The 17,793-nt window shown below is 38.4% G+C and overlaps 2 protein-coding genes across 6 annotated transcripts in view; one reads left to right on the top strand and one right to left on the bottom strand.

Annotated features, from left to right (window-relative positions):
* LOC139991550 (uncharacterized) overlaps positions 1 to 17,793 on the top strand; it is a 289,560-nt gene that overhangs the window by 49,616 nt on the left and 222,151 nt on the right. The window lies entirely within an intron of this gene.
* LOC139991599 (neo-calmodulin) overlaps positions 377 to 17,793 on the bottom strand; it is an 84,995-nt gene continuing 67,578 nt past the window's right edge. For 4 of the 5 annotated variants that reach the window (XM_072011831.1, XM_072011832.1, XM_072011829.1 and 1 more), the window contains 5 exons: positions 13,014 to 13,047; positions 10,085 to 10,186; positions 8,557 to 8,692; positions 8,336 to 8,484; positions 377 to 8,056 (listed from right to left, as the gene is read on the bottom strand). In XM_072011831.1, coding sequence (XP_071867932.1) covers positions 8,025 to 8,056; positions 8,336 to 8,484; positions 8,557 to 8,692; positions 10,085 to 10,186; positions 13,014 to 13,047 — 453 coding nt within the window. In that variant the 3' untranslated portion in view covers positions 377 to 8,024. Of the gene's footprint in view, positions 8,057 to 8,335; positions 8,485 to 8,556; positions 8,693 to 10,084; positions 10,187 to 13,013; positions 13,048 to 16,255; positions 17,757 to 17,793 lie in introns of those variants that run through there. The other variant, XM_072011833.1, reaches the window with a different exon arrangement.

Raw genomic sequence — 17,793 nt, 5'->3', positions numbered from 1 at the left:
ATCGCATTCGATTTTCGATAATGGCGCGATTTCGATATAGAGCGTGAGCGAGTGCAAATTTGAAAGCCATCATTTCATTTGGAAAAAAGAGTCGTTTTTTGCGTAAAGTATTTTAGAATCGACACATCGACAATTTCCAACATTTTAAGTACTTGGATATGAATAAAAATAATAATATTTCATGCGATATAGTACTAAGATATTCTTAAGAAGCTAATATGTATGGACGATGGTATTAACTTTCCTGTTAATAAACAACTTCTAAGTCAGACATCTAAAATTTCTGTTTAAATATCCCGTGTTGTGCTTCTTCTTTTCATATACCTTTAGCGTATTCTACGTAAAAATAGTGAAGGGAGTGGATCTCAGATAAACATCCATTATAAAATGGCTGTATTTAGGGGTAACTCGATACATGTATTACATTCCAGCAGTACACGCCATCACCATTTTATGATGTATTCTAATCTTACAGTACATAACATTACACGTAACATGATTTCATACAGCTAACACCATACATACTGCACTCTCGCCACAATTTCCAGCGCTTCCATTTTTTTCCACTTTACGACGAAACGTGAGTGGAACAAATCTGATTAAGAACCATCGATCGCAGGTACCGCAGATAGAGAACAAAATACCTTCTATGAAGATATAAAGGAATATTCGAATAAATGGTCGTAGTAGATTGACAGTAAAGTTAAAAGACGTATAATAACGTTTTATAATAACTAACTGAGAACGTTCTCGTTTTTTCTGTCCCAATCGCATTCAAGCGAAGATATAAAGCGAGAGGAAAGAGATTGTTTCATATTACAATGTTCTTTTCTTTCTTTAATCAAAGAATCTTCATAGTAGAACTTTTTTAATACGAGATCGAAATTAATCACTGACAATGACATTGTAAAAAGATCAAGGAAATATAATGTTCTCGTAACTTTAGCGATAAATAATAGCCACCTATCTATTAGTCGTATAGAGGTATTCACTCATTCCTTCAACTTAAACGTAAATAATATTTACAGCAGTAAAATTGTAATGAACACCACGAGAAATACATTAGTTGTATTGTACGTGCACATTCCTTGTGAGCACTCGCGACGAGATTTAGAGAACAATAGTAATTGTTATAAGTGTAATATTGATATATATATATATTCTCCTGCTGCTGCTGCTTATAGAGAAATTGTAAAGATAATGAAGTAATCGAAGCAAACGCAATATTTACAATGAACAAATAATGCATTGTATAATAATAGATCTCGCTTGAGAGCACGTTTCGTCATAACATAATAATAAGCATTTAGATATTTACTCTAGAAAAATAACGTTATAAACATTCCTTACCGGATGGGAATTAGACGTTACCAACGTTATTATAACATTTTTCTAAGTAAAAATATAAATATTCTCATTCACAGTGCGATATCTCCGGTGTAACCTCGCTTGACTTAGTTTTTACGCTATTTTTTTTTTTTTTTTTTTTTTCGATACATCTCAAAGATAATTTTCATTCTTATTACATCTTAACGCATTTCCACGCCGTATCCTCTATCCTCTAAAGTTATTTGCACCCCACGAAGAACCAAAGATCTATCGAATGGCTCTCCCTTTAACTTGCTTCTATATTGGATATACACACGTATATTCGTTTAACTAACACGACTTGTACTCGTGATCGTTTAATAAAGTAATGAAAGACATTTTCTTATTACAATAATTATTCTTGATCGTCATTATGTTTGGGTCGGAGTTCCAACGATATATTGTACTGCCTAGCTGCAATGCTACTATGTTAGCTCGCTTTATATTAGGCGAACCGAAGAATACATACGATAGCAGTAGCGAGTGTACGAGGGAAGAATTACAATGCGTGTAGTACCTGGACACCTAAGGAAATTGTTTTAAAATTTGATTCTTCTTTTTAGAAAGTTCAATTTTGATTCATACGGTTCGTAAACTGAAGATCGAATAAAATAGATATAAAAATTCATCTTTTTTGTTGTTGTAAAAAATCCCTTAGGTACCTCGGAATTAACACGTATAGATGGTAAGGCATTGCGCCTATTTCGTATGCAAACATAATGTTGGCAAATCAAAGGATTCGCGATGCGATGATTGAGTATCATTTGGAAGTCTCTGACACCATCTCTGACACTTTGATTAATGTCATTTGCTCCTGACCGTTTTTTATGTACCCTTTAAACGATGGCACGTAACGAACTCCGAACCTAGGAAAAGCGTTGCACGATCATGTAATTCCAAATCTTCTCGATCAAGAAATTCTCTAATCAACGAATCGTGAATCTTCCGGGCTTCAACGATGCAATCGGTATCTAAACGCTTCGATTTTTATAATTTTTTGCGAGTAATGCACGCAATCGGTTCGCTTGTCCTTTTTTTTTTTTTTTTTAAATCATTCTTCATAATCTTTCTCGATCTCATTGCGAAGCGCGGGTACTTTTACGTCAGCCAATGGATGAAAAATATATATATTTAATTACACTAACAAACAACCGATCCGAGAAACCGTCTCGTCGTAACAACAGTCCGAATCTCTCGAGTACAATGGCTTCCTGTTGCTTATCAAGATACGAGACGGTCTCATGACTAGTACAACATAGTTACACTTATTTAACGATTACAATTATTATACACCTAAGTTAATGAGGTTTCTTTTTTCGTATCTAGCAATGTACATATATTTATTTGATTACCTTTGCATCATTCAACTCGTTTGATATCAACTAGTTTTCGTTTCCCCTGTTCTTTTACGCGGTCCTTGATCATTCTTGGTGTGGCTCCGGTTTCACATTGTTCGTAAAAAGCCACAAGCACGCGTTCCTTAAGTTCGATTACGGACATTGTTTATAATGTACTGCGAGTATTGAACAAACTTTTTGAGAAACTTTAGCAAACTTCAGAACAACTGGAATCAACCAAAGCGAAAGACTCGAAGAAATGCATAGGATTTTAGGAAGAGGACAGATGAAATTAATCCATAGAATCTCGATCTTTGAGATTCTTTTAATCTTTCTGCAACAAAGGAATCCTATGCAACTCTCGACTACAACAATTTTAACTTCGGTGTATCAAACCTCTATGAAAATGTTACGGTTCGCTCGCAGTCTACTTCCGACGTAAACGCAATTACTCATTTAAAATATAGACACATGTTCACAATATAAATTATAACACACAAGCGTATCTATCTCGAACATCTCGTGTTAACACGCCATTTTCAAGTTCTATTAGTACCATAGGATCGATACGAATAAAACAAACAGAGATAAATTTTTTATAATTCCCTAAAAAAATTTGTCAAGTATAAAATGAAGTGGAACTTTTACAATTATTCTTAGAATTTTCGAGACGTTTATCGTAAAACAAAACACGGCTTATTCAGTTAGATTAGTCTTCGAGTATTTCTCTAACGTGTCGCGGCTCTGATCTACAGATCTACACGACCACGATTAGGCGAATCAATGTTTCGACTTATCGAGTGTTCAAAGACACACAGAATATCGTCGTTGAGCGATTTTATCCGGAAATAATTTCGGGTAGAAGTAACGCACACCCTCAGAGGACACAACGCAATCAGCAGGTACGCCGTACAACTAAATCCTACGAACATCCTCCAACTTCGAATAGTGCAGATTAAAATGAAGGAAGACTTGCATATTCCTCTTAAGGACGATTTATATATAATCAATTTAACGCATAATTGCCGTCTCGCGACGAATACAAACGTTGTCGGCTCGTCATTCGGACGCATAATAACTACAATGAAATCTGCCAGCAGAGTAGGATGATATAATATGATATACAATTTGTACACGCACGTATACATTGATGTTAATGTAATATAATATATAGAATAGAATATAACGCGATGTAAATATCTGGCTCGAAGAGTATTCTATAAAAATACTTTTCGGTAATCATGATAGGGTTGGGCTGTCTGTCGTTATAATACTTGTCGCCACTCCCGCGTGAAACAAATATTTTAACGCTTAAAAGCTATCATTGATCAAATTTAATGATCATGCCGGTTTCTGTATCTCGTTCTAATACCATCGCAATGTTATTTATAATCGTTATGAACAATAATCTTTTCTCTTATCGTTTAATCGATTTATTAATTTGTATCGTTGAATTTATTAGCTCATAAAATAAAAAAAAATCTACCACGGTGAAATTTTCTTTGAATGATAATAGCTTTTAAGAGTTAAGGGCATATCAGAAACATCTCTGCACTCGGAGGTTTAATCAAAAGGATTTCTTGCATAGTGCGATTTGCAAAGCGGAGTTAATGCATCTTCCGGGAGGGGAAAAGTAGGATATTTATTGCCACAGAGATTTATGGCGAGATAAGTTCGCAAGTAAAAGAACCGTGCAGGCAATCAGAGACCTAGTGAGACCGTGAGTGATCTGTATTAATGAAAGAGGTACCTATTACAGCGCGCGTGACAAGTGTGCGTTTAGTGTCGCCTTGCAAATTGAAAATACTTCCAGTGGAGAATTGCAAGTTTCTCTTTTATTCCATGCCCGAACCAATGTGTCGATCGACCCAGCGATCTCAAGGTCTCTGATTCGGCTACGATTTTTGGGAGTGATATATACAGATATTGACGATTCCTTGTACTTGTGTTCAGCATTTGTTGATATTCTTATAGATAATTTTCCTCTAAGACGGAAAGTCGAAATAATAACTCATGGGGTGCAGTGAAATTTCGTGCATCTCATAAATCCAAATGAACCGATCCATTCGTCGCAATCTTTCAAGAAAAATATCATACAGTCTGTGAAATAAGTGTATAATGAACGAAGTATGTAGAAAAGTTAAAGGGGAAAGGATTTGAGTGTTTGCAAAATAGATGTAACAAAAAGTGCACTGATTCAAGTAAGATAAGAGTATAATGATTGTAAAGGGAAAAGATCGACAATGTCTAAACTAAACAGCACCTTTCTCGTAACTCCTGCATCATAAAACTTCTCGTTTCTCTATCATTCCATCCTCTCTCTCACCTTTTCTCTCTCTCCCTTTCTCTCTCTCTCTCTCTCTCTCTCTTTTTTTTTTGACAATCTTTCTACAATCTATCGTCTCGGACACACGTGGCAAAACGTAGGCCTTCTCTCGAGGTAAATCTCGAATAGCTTCCTTTAATAAAATCGTTAAAGATATTGTCTTCGGGACGTTATACATTACTATTTTTTTGTCGACTTATAGAGCTCTTTTTATGTTTTAACTGTCGAAGCGTCTTGTTTTATGTTTGCATGTTACAGTTTCCTTATATCCTCCTTTTTGCAGTTTGCATAGTCCGCGGCTTTTTCAATTAAGTTGTGCGTAGCTTCGCATCACGCTAACGTCAGACGGTTGAAAACGTAGATCGAACGTATTCAACCCAGAGCTTAACTTTCATCGGCGATAAGGAAAGATCAAAGAGCCGAAAAGGAGGAAAATATTAGACAAAATGATGAAACTTAAGATCGAAGCAATCAAAATGTTAAAAAGCTGCAACGTTTTGTGACAATTTTCCTTTTTCTATGGCAAATATTAATCTTTTCGCCTTAAAGCAACGGCATGATACAGCCAAAAAGGACGATCGCGTAATTAGGTAAGCACATCGAGTTCTCTGAAAATAACCTTTCTCAAATTCGAATCGCGTTATACGATGTTCGCAGATCTGTAGCTTACCTACCTAGCGGTCGAGCCGAACAACGCAATGTAAATATATGCGTGTTACTTAACTAAAGAACAGAATTTATTGTCTATCTCTATGTGTATGTTGTGTGTACATTTATGAAATCACCGCTTCGTGTGACCAACGATTACCAACGATAACAATAGTAATATTCGCATACCATCCTTCGACACGCATTAAGGATGAAACGAATCACCTTTTGTATTAACACGCTTATAAGAGCTCCCCTTATTTATTTTATCCCGTTTATCCGTATCTCCCGTTTCAATGTTTCGTTTATGTACACGCGCTTCAATTTTCCGCGCTTCGACCGACCAACCGATATTTCTTTCTCTCGCTCTCTTTCACTCCTATTTCTCGCTCACTCACGCTCACATTTTCGCTCTCTTTCGTTCTGTCGCTCTTTCTGACACTAATATTTGTTCTTGTTGTTGTATTTTTTTTAAAACCATAAAAATATCAATGCCAGTATACCACCGACGTACGTCGCTAACGTGTATATGTATATATAATATATGTACGTACGTATGTATGTATAAGTATATACTAAATATATATATATGAATATCCATAATAACGTTACTTCAAGTATTTCCGGTAGTAACACCATGTATAGGTATATATAATAGGTATGTGTATAATGCATCATTTATTAGGTGTACTTCCTCTATGCGCTAATTAACTATCCTCTATCGCGATCTACGGCTGTGGCTTTCCTATCTTAAGGATCTAAAGGTGCACGACGTAGTACAGTTGGCCTGTGGATGGGTGAGAATGTCGAGGTTTCAGGTGGACGGTGTTTGGTATAGGAGAGCCGACATGGGTGAAAATCTAGAATTCGGGACTAACAACAAGAGCGGTACACTCACGAGATTCTCAGCTCTTTGTTCGAGCTTAAAAAAAAAAAAAGAAGAAACGAGGGAAAAAAAAATGGGAAAGATTTGGTACAAAAGTTTCTTCGACAAAATTAAGGATCGAGAAATCCCTACGATTGGTGTTTTACATTTAAGGAAAATCCGCTACTGTTGCTTTGATTCTTGCTTTCCAGCGACTGTGTTGGCATGTCGCCATAACATGCGTCTAAAAATTCTGCCATCGAGAGTATATCATCGTTAAAACTAATCTACTTGCCAACGACACTCATCTAAATTTGAAGACAGATCGTTATAGAGCTATCTCGCGTCGAGTCCCGCGGCCAGAATGTTTATGACAATTAATGTTTAAAATCCGACTCGACAACGAGCCGGGAGGATTCGTCTCGTTTACAAGCGAATCTACAAAAATTGGAGGAACAATACCGATCGAACGACCGAAGTGAAGAGGAATGACGAGTTACTCGATCGTTTCACTGTGGATCTTCGGTATTCAAAAATTTCGCTACATTCCAATCCCGGCACACGTATCGTCGATATCGATCGAACGCGTTACGTTAAAATTGTCTCGACCGATGCATCCCTCAAATATCGAGTTAGCAACATGTAGCAAATATATTCCAACAGCGTAACTTCTTTTGATGTAACGAACAAGACGACTTCGGTCTAATACCGTTTGTACTTTTCGATGCCACGTATCGCATCAACATTGCGTGCGATTCTACGGTACAATTTTTAGGCCATCGATAGCGATTCGCTCTTGAACGAGATCGTCATGCCAGAAGTATCGTGTAAATGAGATCGGCGAAAGATGGAGAAGGATCGATTGATTCCTAACAATATCAATAACGACGTTGTATAGCATTAATAGAGAGTATAGATAGTAGGTAGGTAAACGCTAAACGAAGCTCAGTTGATTGTTTCGGGAGCGAGCACCTCACTCGTTTTCACGTATAATGTCATTTCGCTAACTTATACTTGTAAAATTAATTCGAAGGAGCGAGGTGTGTATGCGTGTATGCGTGTGCAACTGCGGAAGTCACATTGCTGTTTCCCTTACTCACACTCTCTCCATCTTTCTTGCAAACTTTTCACCACCATCAACCATCGCTCATTACTCCATCGCTCGAGACACAGTTTTCAGTCTTCCGATATGACTTACCCTCATGCGGGAAAAGAGCTGCGAGCCACGTGAATTGATTGAACCCGGACTTGCTCGTTTTCCTTGTTGAATCAAAGATACATCGGTATTTTTTATTTTATGAGCTTCGAAGAGTTTTCAGCTACTTTCCCACATTGTTAGTTTCACGACTTTCCATCGATGTCTCCGATGGCGGAGTTCGATAGGATGATCATCTTGCTACGATTTCGGGAATTTGATTCTATTCTTCGACGAAGACTTCCGGCAGCTGGATAGCTTCTTGTCCGATCCATGGCCATCGAACTAATTCTTCGACGTCAGGATTGTCACAAATTCTGCGAACATATCGTGTCTTTGCGAGCGAGACGATTTCGTAGACGATAAAATTGAATTCATTTCAAAAGTTAATGATTTTATGATAAGTCATGCGATATATTACGGATGTAGTTTGTGGCCATCGAATTATATTTTCTAAATACAATAGGCTATACATGCATACTATACGTACTACGTTAGATAAATGGCAGACTGTCTTTGGTTAAATATTTGCTAAGTAGATTTAGCTACGAAAAAGAGTATGAATAGTTTGTTAATATCGAAGGAGAATAAATTACCTTCATAGTTCACCATTCCGTCGCCATCCAGATCCGCTTCCTTGATCATATCATCCACTTCTTCCTCCGATAATTTTTCTCCAAGATTCGTCATTACGTGTCGCAACTCCTTCGATGAGATCAGGCCGTCATTGTTTTTGTCGAATACTCTGACACACACAAGTTTCACTGTTAATATTCACCTACAAGAGTATTTTCGACTTTCTAGAACTTTGAAATACCTGAATGCCTCGCGCAATTCGTCCTCTCCATCGGCGCCCTTCATCTTTTTTGACATCATCTGCAGGAACTCATTGAACTCGATGGTACCATTGCCATCTTGATCCACTTCGTTCACCATATCTCGTAATTCTGTTTCTATAAAATCAGAAATAATAAAGTTTCATGAACGTTCTTTTGGTACTAAAAAGTTATCTTGTTGAAAAGGTTAAAATAATTGAATTCTGTTCACAACAGAAACGACTACTGTTCAAAAGATATATTCTGTTTGCGAGATATTCGCAGCATGATGGTGTCAGCATATTATGAAAAATAATCTATGTCCAAGCATATCATCGAATAAAAATTAAATGATTCTACGAGAACAAGCTTTATTAAGGTTTCAAGACTTCACGATTTAGACACAATTCTTCTGTAATATAATTATAACTTATAGCAGTTACGCAATATAATGAACGGTTTGTTAGAGAAGTTAAGAAATTCCAGAGTAACCTTTTGTTTTCTTAAAAAAAGACACACATAGACATAGATCATTCGTGTTCTAAGCTCTTTAATTGTCGCTTAAACGCGACATGCGATTTTCTCCATGTCCTCTTTCTAATTCCTACGTGTAATGCATTCATCGTCGTCTCGTGGAAGACATTTAATTTCCCTTGTAGATCCGGCGACGAGCAGAGACAGAAGAACTCGACGTGTAGTTAATTACTCGCGTCTGCACGTGCGCCTAATCGTTACAGTTTCTGACTTAGGATCGGCCGAAAGGTAATTTTCCCTAAGCTCTTGTCACAGTCTAGTTTTCGGGAATTCTACCATTTAACTCTCGTCGTCTTTAGAAAACCTTCAAACTGCCGCCCGGCATATTAATTTAGCAAGAACCGCTTTCGAGAAGTTTGCGTTACGCTTCAAACTCTTCGCACTCGTGCAATTGAAAAGCATTTAAAAACAACGCTATCATTTCTAATATTTAACGTTTATCAAGAGCTATGTGCTATTTTATAAGATATATTACGATGATAGCGGGATATATTAGAATTAATTGTTCCCAGAGTTTTGTTCTTTTTAGCATACATCGAAACATCACGAAAAGGTATTTTATTATTGACAAGATATATTTTAACTAGAAAATTGCATACCATATTTTATGTTATATTTTATATGAAACTAAATGTTGTAATGCACCTGCTGTATCACACGATAGAAAACTTGAAACGATACAAATGAAACAAACTATCAAGTGACACATGTTGCTCACACTTTGTATTTCGCTGCTCATAATGTCAAAACAAAACAGTCATTGAATTGACTGTACAGAATTTCATGAACCATCTTTTTGCGTTACTAGCTAATAGACGATACAGCGGTTGGGTTGGCGGTTTAGATTACCGTTATATATTTCGGCCGCGAGTGGATAGCTTTTCGTCAGCTCGTGGCTTCTAGCCAGATCGTGTCTACCTTGATACACGTGGATGGCACGTGGTTGATATTGTACCGAATATTTCCATTCTTCAAATAACGTAACGATTCACTTACCAGACGGCCTCTGCCCCAAAGATCGCATAACCACGCCAAGTTCCGCCATAGTGATAGTGCCATCTTCGTCCTTGTCAAAGAGCATGAACGCTTCCTTGAATTCTAAAGTAATAAATCGCGCGTTAATTCGTCGTTGATGAAAATTGATCGATGATCATCTATCAAACGATCTGATCTCGATCATTTCCCTTCTTAATATTAAAACTGTCAGCACAACCGAGAGATCAAGTGTCATCTTCGACGCGTTGCATTTCTCTTAAACAGATTCAGTTCGATTGAATCGAACGTTATACATGCTTTTAGTCTCGTTTTCCTACGGCACTTTCAAGATTGGAATGCATCTGGAATTCAGTTTTCAAGCACGAAAATAATTTCTCTCTCCCTGCCTCTCTCTCTCTCTCTCTTTTCGTGCGTTTTCGATGCGACGATTTCTGTAGAAATTCCAGCGGTCGTCCAACCGAGCCGTAAATAACGACGGACAAAAAACTTTGGCGGAAATTTGGCAATAAAACGATATACAACAAATGCTTTTCCCCGTCGTCGTATTGTTGAGAAATCGTGGATTTAGATGTCTATTAATCAAGAGCGGTCTGTATGTGTATGTACGTGTGTATGTTCGGTCACGCGTTACAAGTCGTGCAAAACTAGCTGAGATCGCGCGAGCTTCGGGCAAGTGGCCAGCCACGGCGGACTCGTCGGAGATGTTATAAATTTTCACAACGTCCGGACCGAGCACCGTGTGGTAAAAATCTACGCGCGACAAGAGGATCGTGAATAGTTTACGAGTCTATGCGTTCGTTAAAGTAGTCTTGTTTGATTCATCAGTGCATCTACGCGAGACAATGCTTCCATCGCCATTGTTGCGCGTTTACCTTTTATCCGACCCATTTCGTCTATTTACTGTCCCTTTCCTTTTTCGCATTCATTCATCAAGAGAGTGTTTGCCGCTGGCTCGATACACAGCCTTTCTATCTGGAAATGACAACGGCATATCGAACTTTCACATTTTTCTAGCGGAAGTTGGAAAATCAGAAAACTCGAAGGACGTCGAAATGAAAGCAAGCGTATCGCGAAGCTAAACACGAGCGACCGTGTTCCTCGTGTTATTTTTTCTTTTTTCGCTGAATGTTTGTCAAACAACAAGCGGATTTAAAAGAGTGTCCTCGAATCTCGTGGATGTTAATGCACATCCTCGTCACCGATCAAAAAACAGCTCTGTGGTTCTCTTTAGCTCGTGTCTTTCTATTTCTTAACGTCGAAATTAATTAGTTCGACTATTTCAAAAACCAAGCTTTCCACGAACAAATTTTATTCCACGTCTCCGATCTATCTCTTCGGGTAAAATCATCTTCTTGTCGGTTGTATCGTGACTAGTGAGACACCAGATATAAAAATGGACCACGAGAAAGACCACGGTCGTTGTTTGACATACCGATGGAATTCAGCTTGGGAAAATGGAGTTGGTAAACGTCGCGTTTGCCGTTTAATTATAGAGCGAGCAATTGCTCCGTTAGCTGCACGATAAATCACGCGAGGAAACAAATACGTATCACGATTCATAAAAGTCCGGGAGATTATAACTGAAGTAGGCGAGAACGTGTATGCAGCCGGCAAATAAGAGTTTCTAGACGTCGCCGTTTGATCTTATCGTTTGCCGCATAGATCGGTCTGCATTCACCTTGCGTTTATCACCACGTAAACACCAGACGATACATTAATGTGCATAAACGAGTGGGCAATTTCTCTTTCAGTCGTTTCCCAGGCGCCGCAATCAACGATATCTCGCTCGCGTGCCATCGCAAAAAATTCTAAAAGCTCCTCGTCGCCGAGGAATCAACCACAAGGCCAATGATCGCAGTCACGTGAGACCAAAATACGATCTTTTATGCAACACGTACCAGCTCGAGTGACAGGATATGTACTTACATAAGGCTACTTTCACAAATTAGACGACCTCTTCCCGTGGCTTTATACAGTCTATCGCTCATAACTATTTGAACACTTTCGAATTATTGTGAATACGCGATCAAAAAACTGCTACAGCGTCTTCGTTTAACGCGATTTCAAAATTGCTGAGAAAGACTCTGTATACGTGTATGTGACAACACTAGGATGAGATGCAAATTTCGTTCCGCTAAAGCCTTTCTTGACATTTATCCAAAAGCAAGTCAATTTCTTAATCCGACAGAATTTGTATAATTAAGTTGAACACTTAATAACGAGGATTTGTAATAGTTGTTCTATAAAAGCTAATACAAATAATAGTAAAAAAAAAAAAAGATCGATCAAAGGACTAAATTAGGCCCCGGGGCGAACTTTGGACTCCTTGAAATATTGGAGATGCGGAAACATATTGTCAATAGTAATTTGAACATACAAAACGAACAAGAGCAGATTTAATTCAATCGTGACACGCGAATGTACAGACTTTTACTATATACAGATAAACTAAACTACATTCTGATTCTACAAGAAGGTAGCAGTGCTTCTAGTTATTAATTTGCGAAAATGATGAAAATGTGGGCATTTTCCAGAATTACGAACGACAGCATAGACGTAAAATACTTCAGCACAGATTAATTTAATAGCCGCGTCACTCCGAGGCAAGATTAAACCACGCTTTTGTATACAAGAAAGTAATTTTTGACGTTCCCTGGAACGGAAACCATCAACAGCTTCTCTAATTTGTGAAACGTCGAGTGCCAGGGAAACGCATTATGCGTGTGAAAAACTCCGTTCTACTCGTTAACGTACGTACGTTCACAGACACTTGAATTCTCAGTTGGAAAGTTTTCGAAGCACGATATTAAACGAACGAGAATATCTCTCGCGTTCACTTTTGGTATTCAGAGGTACGAAGCGTTAAAATCATTTTACTACGCGATAAGAAAAGCGTGAATGGTAAAGTTGATACCGACGATCCACTTACCGGCCACTTGATCCTCCGTGAGTCCATATTCAGACTGAAAAGAAAAAAAAGACACAGGGTAAGTTAAATTAGAGGGTCGTCAAAGTAGTTTACGATCCGCTGGCGTTTATGTTTGATGTTAATTGAATGATTAACACGGTTTAAACTTCGGCGGAATGTCCCATCAAAACTTAATATGTACTGGTGGCTGCCGCCATCGCATGTTGTACTTCTGTTTGCAGAATGATGCCAATTCCGGTCGAAGTATCATTAATTTAATCAAATTAACGGTAGGATAGCTTCCTCCGCGGTAATTACCGTATTGGCTTATTAATTTTTTCTCAAATCGTAGTGGGTAATGAGATCGGATTATAGAATACCATTTGATTCGTCAAAATGATAATTAACTGTTTACAAGTATCGATCGAGAACGACTCGAGCTATTGAATAGAATACTGAAAATTTCACATTCTAAGTATCATCGTATGTAATGCAATTATCAATAGACTGCGTCAAATATAACATTAGAAATTTCATATTTCGAATGTCATCAAAAAGTAGTTCTACCCTTCTTATCTTGTTTTTTGTTTTATGATAAAATCACATTTTGAAAAAGTTACGTTAAAAAATGGCTGTATTTTCTCACAAAGTCGAAATAAGGTGGTTCTCGTGACTTGAAAGTGGTTTGCTGTTTCTCTTGTCTCAAACCACTTTCATGGCCATTTTTTTCGTCCATAGTCTTCTTTCTTGCCGACTTCTCCTTATGCTAGAAGGGGTATCTTATATGTCCTGGTATCTTATAAATAAAATAACCTATAAAGAAGAAGTGATCTAAATATGAAATATTCCAAAATTAGACTACTACTGGGTATCTACAATGTATTTGGAATTTTACGAACACGATGTTCGGCTCATAAATATTTCACTCGTCAATTATCACACGCAAGTAAATATATCAGTAACAACAAAAGACACAAATAAGTATGACAAAATAGTAAGAAATAGGAAAAAACACGTTAAATTTACACGAAGCGTATACCGTTGAAAGATTTCGTACAGGAACAAAGTAAAACGATCCTGCCACATTGACGTACGATCGACTTATGAAACACAACGTGTGTCGTACTAAAACGAATGAGTGACATAGTCGCTTATAGCCGCTTGAAAGATATTCATCTGTGAGATTTAAAAAGATAGCCCCATTCCATGTTAAGTGCACTATTCCATATTAGAAAAATTACCCCACATTTAGTCATTTTCCTCTAATGAAAGTATCTCATAGCTATAAAGCCAGCCAACAATTTTCGGTTCATATACAGCGACTATAGTTCAAGTGGTTACGTTGCTTTTAAGCGAATGTTCGATCAAGTAAACATTGATAGGGGTACGTATAATTCGCACAATTAACAATCCTGTTCTAACTAATAGCTCGATCTGCAGCAATACCATGCTGCTGGCTTATCCGCCTTCTACAGACGACTGTGCTCCGACATTGTTAAATCAGCATTAATAGACAGCAGATTAAGGAACATATGCCGTTAACACGATTAGAGGGACATTGACTTAGCAGCAATTCTGCGAACCGCTATCAGCATCCGCACGTTCATTCTAGTATAAGTGACTGTGCCAACGTAAGGCCGTTTATGCCCCAAATACATCTTGACAGAGACTAACGGTTCGCTAAATAGAATAGTCGAGAGAAATATTTCTTTGCTTGCGTATATTCTTTGAATCGTTTCCTCCGCATCGTACTTTACTCGATTATAAACGAGTTTAGATTAGATTAGAATTACATTTATCAAAATATATTAAATATATAAAAATGAATTATTCCATTGATTTACATTTACGATTAGAAACGATTACAAATTAAAAAGAGAGCAATTACAAAAAAAAAGTGTAACACGAATATACATTGTTGAAAACAATTAGATGATCGTCTTCCGTGTCGCTTTGATTTTTATAACAATTTCTCGAATCTGTGCGTGCTTCGTTTGTCTCTCCTTAACCCCATCCCTAAGGTATCGCATTTGGACCGTGTATCTCAACAAGAAAGATCGACCGCAGTCTCATTTGAGAAATAACGCGAGTACTTAAGCAGATGAAAATGTTCGACGCGATTGCTACGTGCTGAATATAATCGCTTTACGATGCGCTCGAAGCAGAAATCCCCCGACGCTTGCGGTTGCTACGGTCGTCTTAGAAATGGTTTCCACGAACCGAACGCTAATGAAGCACGCTATAAGCAGTATGGGTCAGTTAAGCTCGCTTGTAAGTTAGGTACCGAGTGATCTACAGTTACAGTCGAATCGACGATGTGGCAATTTTCACCGAAATAAACGGTTATATTCGATATATTGCATACAGTTTTGCTAGACGAAGTAAGATCAGCTGCTCGTTCTGTTCCGCGACATATGGTTTCGCATTAATTGAGAATTCCGGAACGAACAGGTTGTCTATTCGGTATTCTGGAAACGTTCAGCGATGTCACTTCGAAATGACTTTCACGGATTACGTCCGTGGATATCCTCGGTAATCGTAAGCACTGTGGGACAGGAGAATCTGTCGAATGGACCCGTCTTAGCCGAAAGCTCTTGCTTCGATGCTTCGAAGCTCTTTCGAAGCAAATAGAGTTGGTATTCAACTGGGTCACGTCCTTTTTCAACAGTTCCGAGAGCGGTTCGCATAAACTCGCGAAAAGTCAGCTGGATTTTACGAGTGAACGTGCCTGCATTTATATATTTACCCGACTCCTTTGAATTCTGTGCCGCCGACTGAAACACACGGCTAATAGATAACAGTTCGACAGATGCGATTTAATACCGACAAAGATAATGCGTGCCGAATGGCTATAGTTGTGACGTATCAACAGTACATTGAACGTATCAAAAGTAAATTCAAGTATACGATCGATCAGAATAATTTTTTAACCCTGTTGCATTCTTTTCGTCATTTCCAATGTCGATCGAGCTCGAACAAAATGTGATATTACGATAATAAGTTATTCCTTTTCTGAAAATTGAACATTAATTGTATACTTGAGCGATAAAGTTGAGAAATTTGCAAGAAGTGGAGCGGATCTTTGATTTCTGAGAGCTTCACTCGTTATTAATATGTATTACTACTCGTTCCAATTCCGTGTTAAAGATTCTCTTAGAATATTAATAGTCCTTTCCTCTCATTAAAATGAAAGCAAGATCGAAGCATAATAAATTCCAGTATCACAGGGTTGAAAGCGTAGTTCAAATGCAATCGTTACTCACGCTTATTTGTCGAATCTGACCATCTATAGTACTCGTCAATCTTCGCAGTTTTCCATAAGCGGTTGTGTACTTTTCCTCCGCGTTTGCCATATCGAGGACGATCACGTGCACTAATTTTACCGATTAACACGATTGCAGCTGGCTCTGTACAAGGCACTTTTTAAATTTACATTTGTCCCCGACAATGAAGGTATTCCGTGAACGATGCTTCGTTTTTTCAGATTCTCTAAAGAAACTCTTTAATTTCACTCGAGCCTTTTAAAATAAGAAGCGCAGAAACAAAGCCTCGCCCAAGCTTTTTCTCGTCGCACGAATAAATTTCCGTCTCTCGTTGCGAAGAGGCTGCCACGCGTCAATCGAACTAGCGCGACTACAGGACCGAACACAAATAATATTTATGGACTAGCGAGCGGTAACGTCACCGCTTGTTGGTGCCGCCGGATCCTTCGTCTCGTCTCGAATTCATTTTGATTCTCCCCTCCCGAACGCCATGTCACGTGTAGTCCTACGCGAGCTTAATTCTCACCGCAGTCAACTTTTCATATGCATCCGTGATAAATCATATTCCGCATCGTAAACGAGTGTAGTAGAGTCAAAGACCTCGAGCTGGCCATTCGCGTCAGCTCGAACGAACCGCAAAACTGATACTCGTAACTATCTACGATCGCATTATTCGAGTTAAGGCAGAGTGCGAGCTTTTCGACAACCTTCGGCTGTTTTTAACTTGTCAGTGGACTCCGACCATTGGTTGGCAATTCTTTCCTCGTTTACTTCGCACTCCATCCTTTTTCCTCCTTCGTCCTGTTTCGTTAATGGCAAGTTGTTCGCGTTGGTGGCACTGTTTGCCAAACGACGCGCGATGTTTTCCCGAAAACACGATTGTCGAAAATGGGGAAGGATGTATGCTCGTTCGTCGTCGCGAAGGCGAGTACCTTTACGCGCGACTCGCTTTACACCTGTTCACGATTGCTCGACTAAAAGGACTCTAGTAACGCTGGTTGCCAATAGTAAGGCACGCCTAGTCTACTGAATCAACAATGATTTAAACGGACATCGACTGCAATTACGGAGATGGCGGCAAATATTTTACAGGATCTAACTTTGGACGATGTTGGTGTTGCATAATCGGACTGGTACAGTGTTCCGTTTGCCAATGAGAATCAAGTTTCTTGAACTCAAAATAATGCCTACCTATTATCCACAAACGTAATCGGTATTTCGTTAATATGGTATTTGTCTTTCTCAGCGAAAGTATAGTTTCTCGAGGGAGAAGATGAAAGTGTCTGATACTATTTCTGGAGCGTCGCGACGAAAAATCACGGACACCCTGACCTGCTTTGTCGCACGTGTGAATCTCTTAAAATGCAGCCGCAATAGTTATTTTTACGGACGTTCCGTATTGATACAAACACTGGCGCCCCGCGTTTGAAAATAACGATACACGAAGGCAATTTAGATAATGGAAAACTCGTTCCGCGTTCTATTCGATCGTATCTCTTGCGTCAATGAATTAACCTTTGCTTGCGACACGCGCGGAT

This window comes from Bombus fervidus, chromosome 10 (genome assembly GCF_041682495.2).
Source record: "Bombus fervidus isolate BK054 chromosome 10, iyBomFerv1, whole genome shotgun sequence".
NCBI lineage: Eukaryota > Metazoa > Arthropoda > Insecta > Hymenoptera > Apidae > Bombus > Bombus fervidus.
Note: the sequence above shows the minus strand (reverse complement) of the source record. Positions and strands in the feature narration are given on the sequence as shown.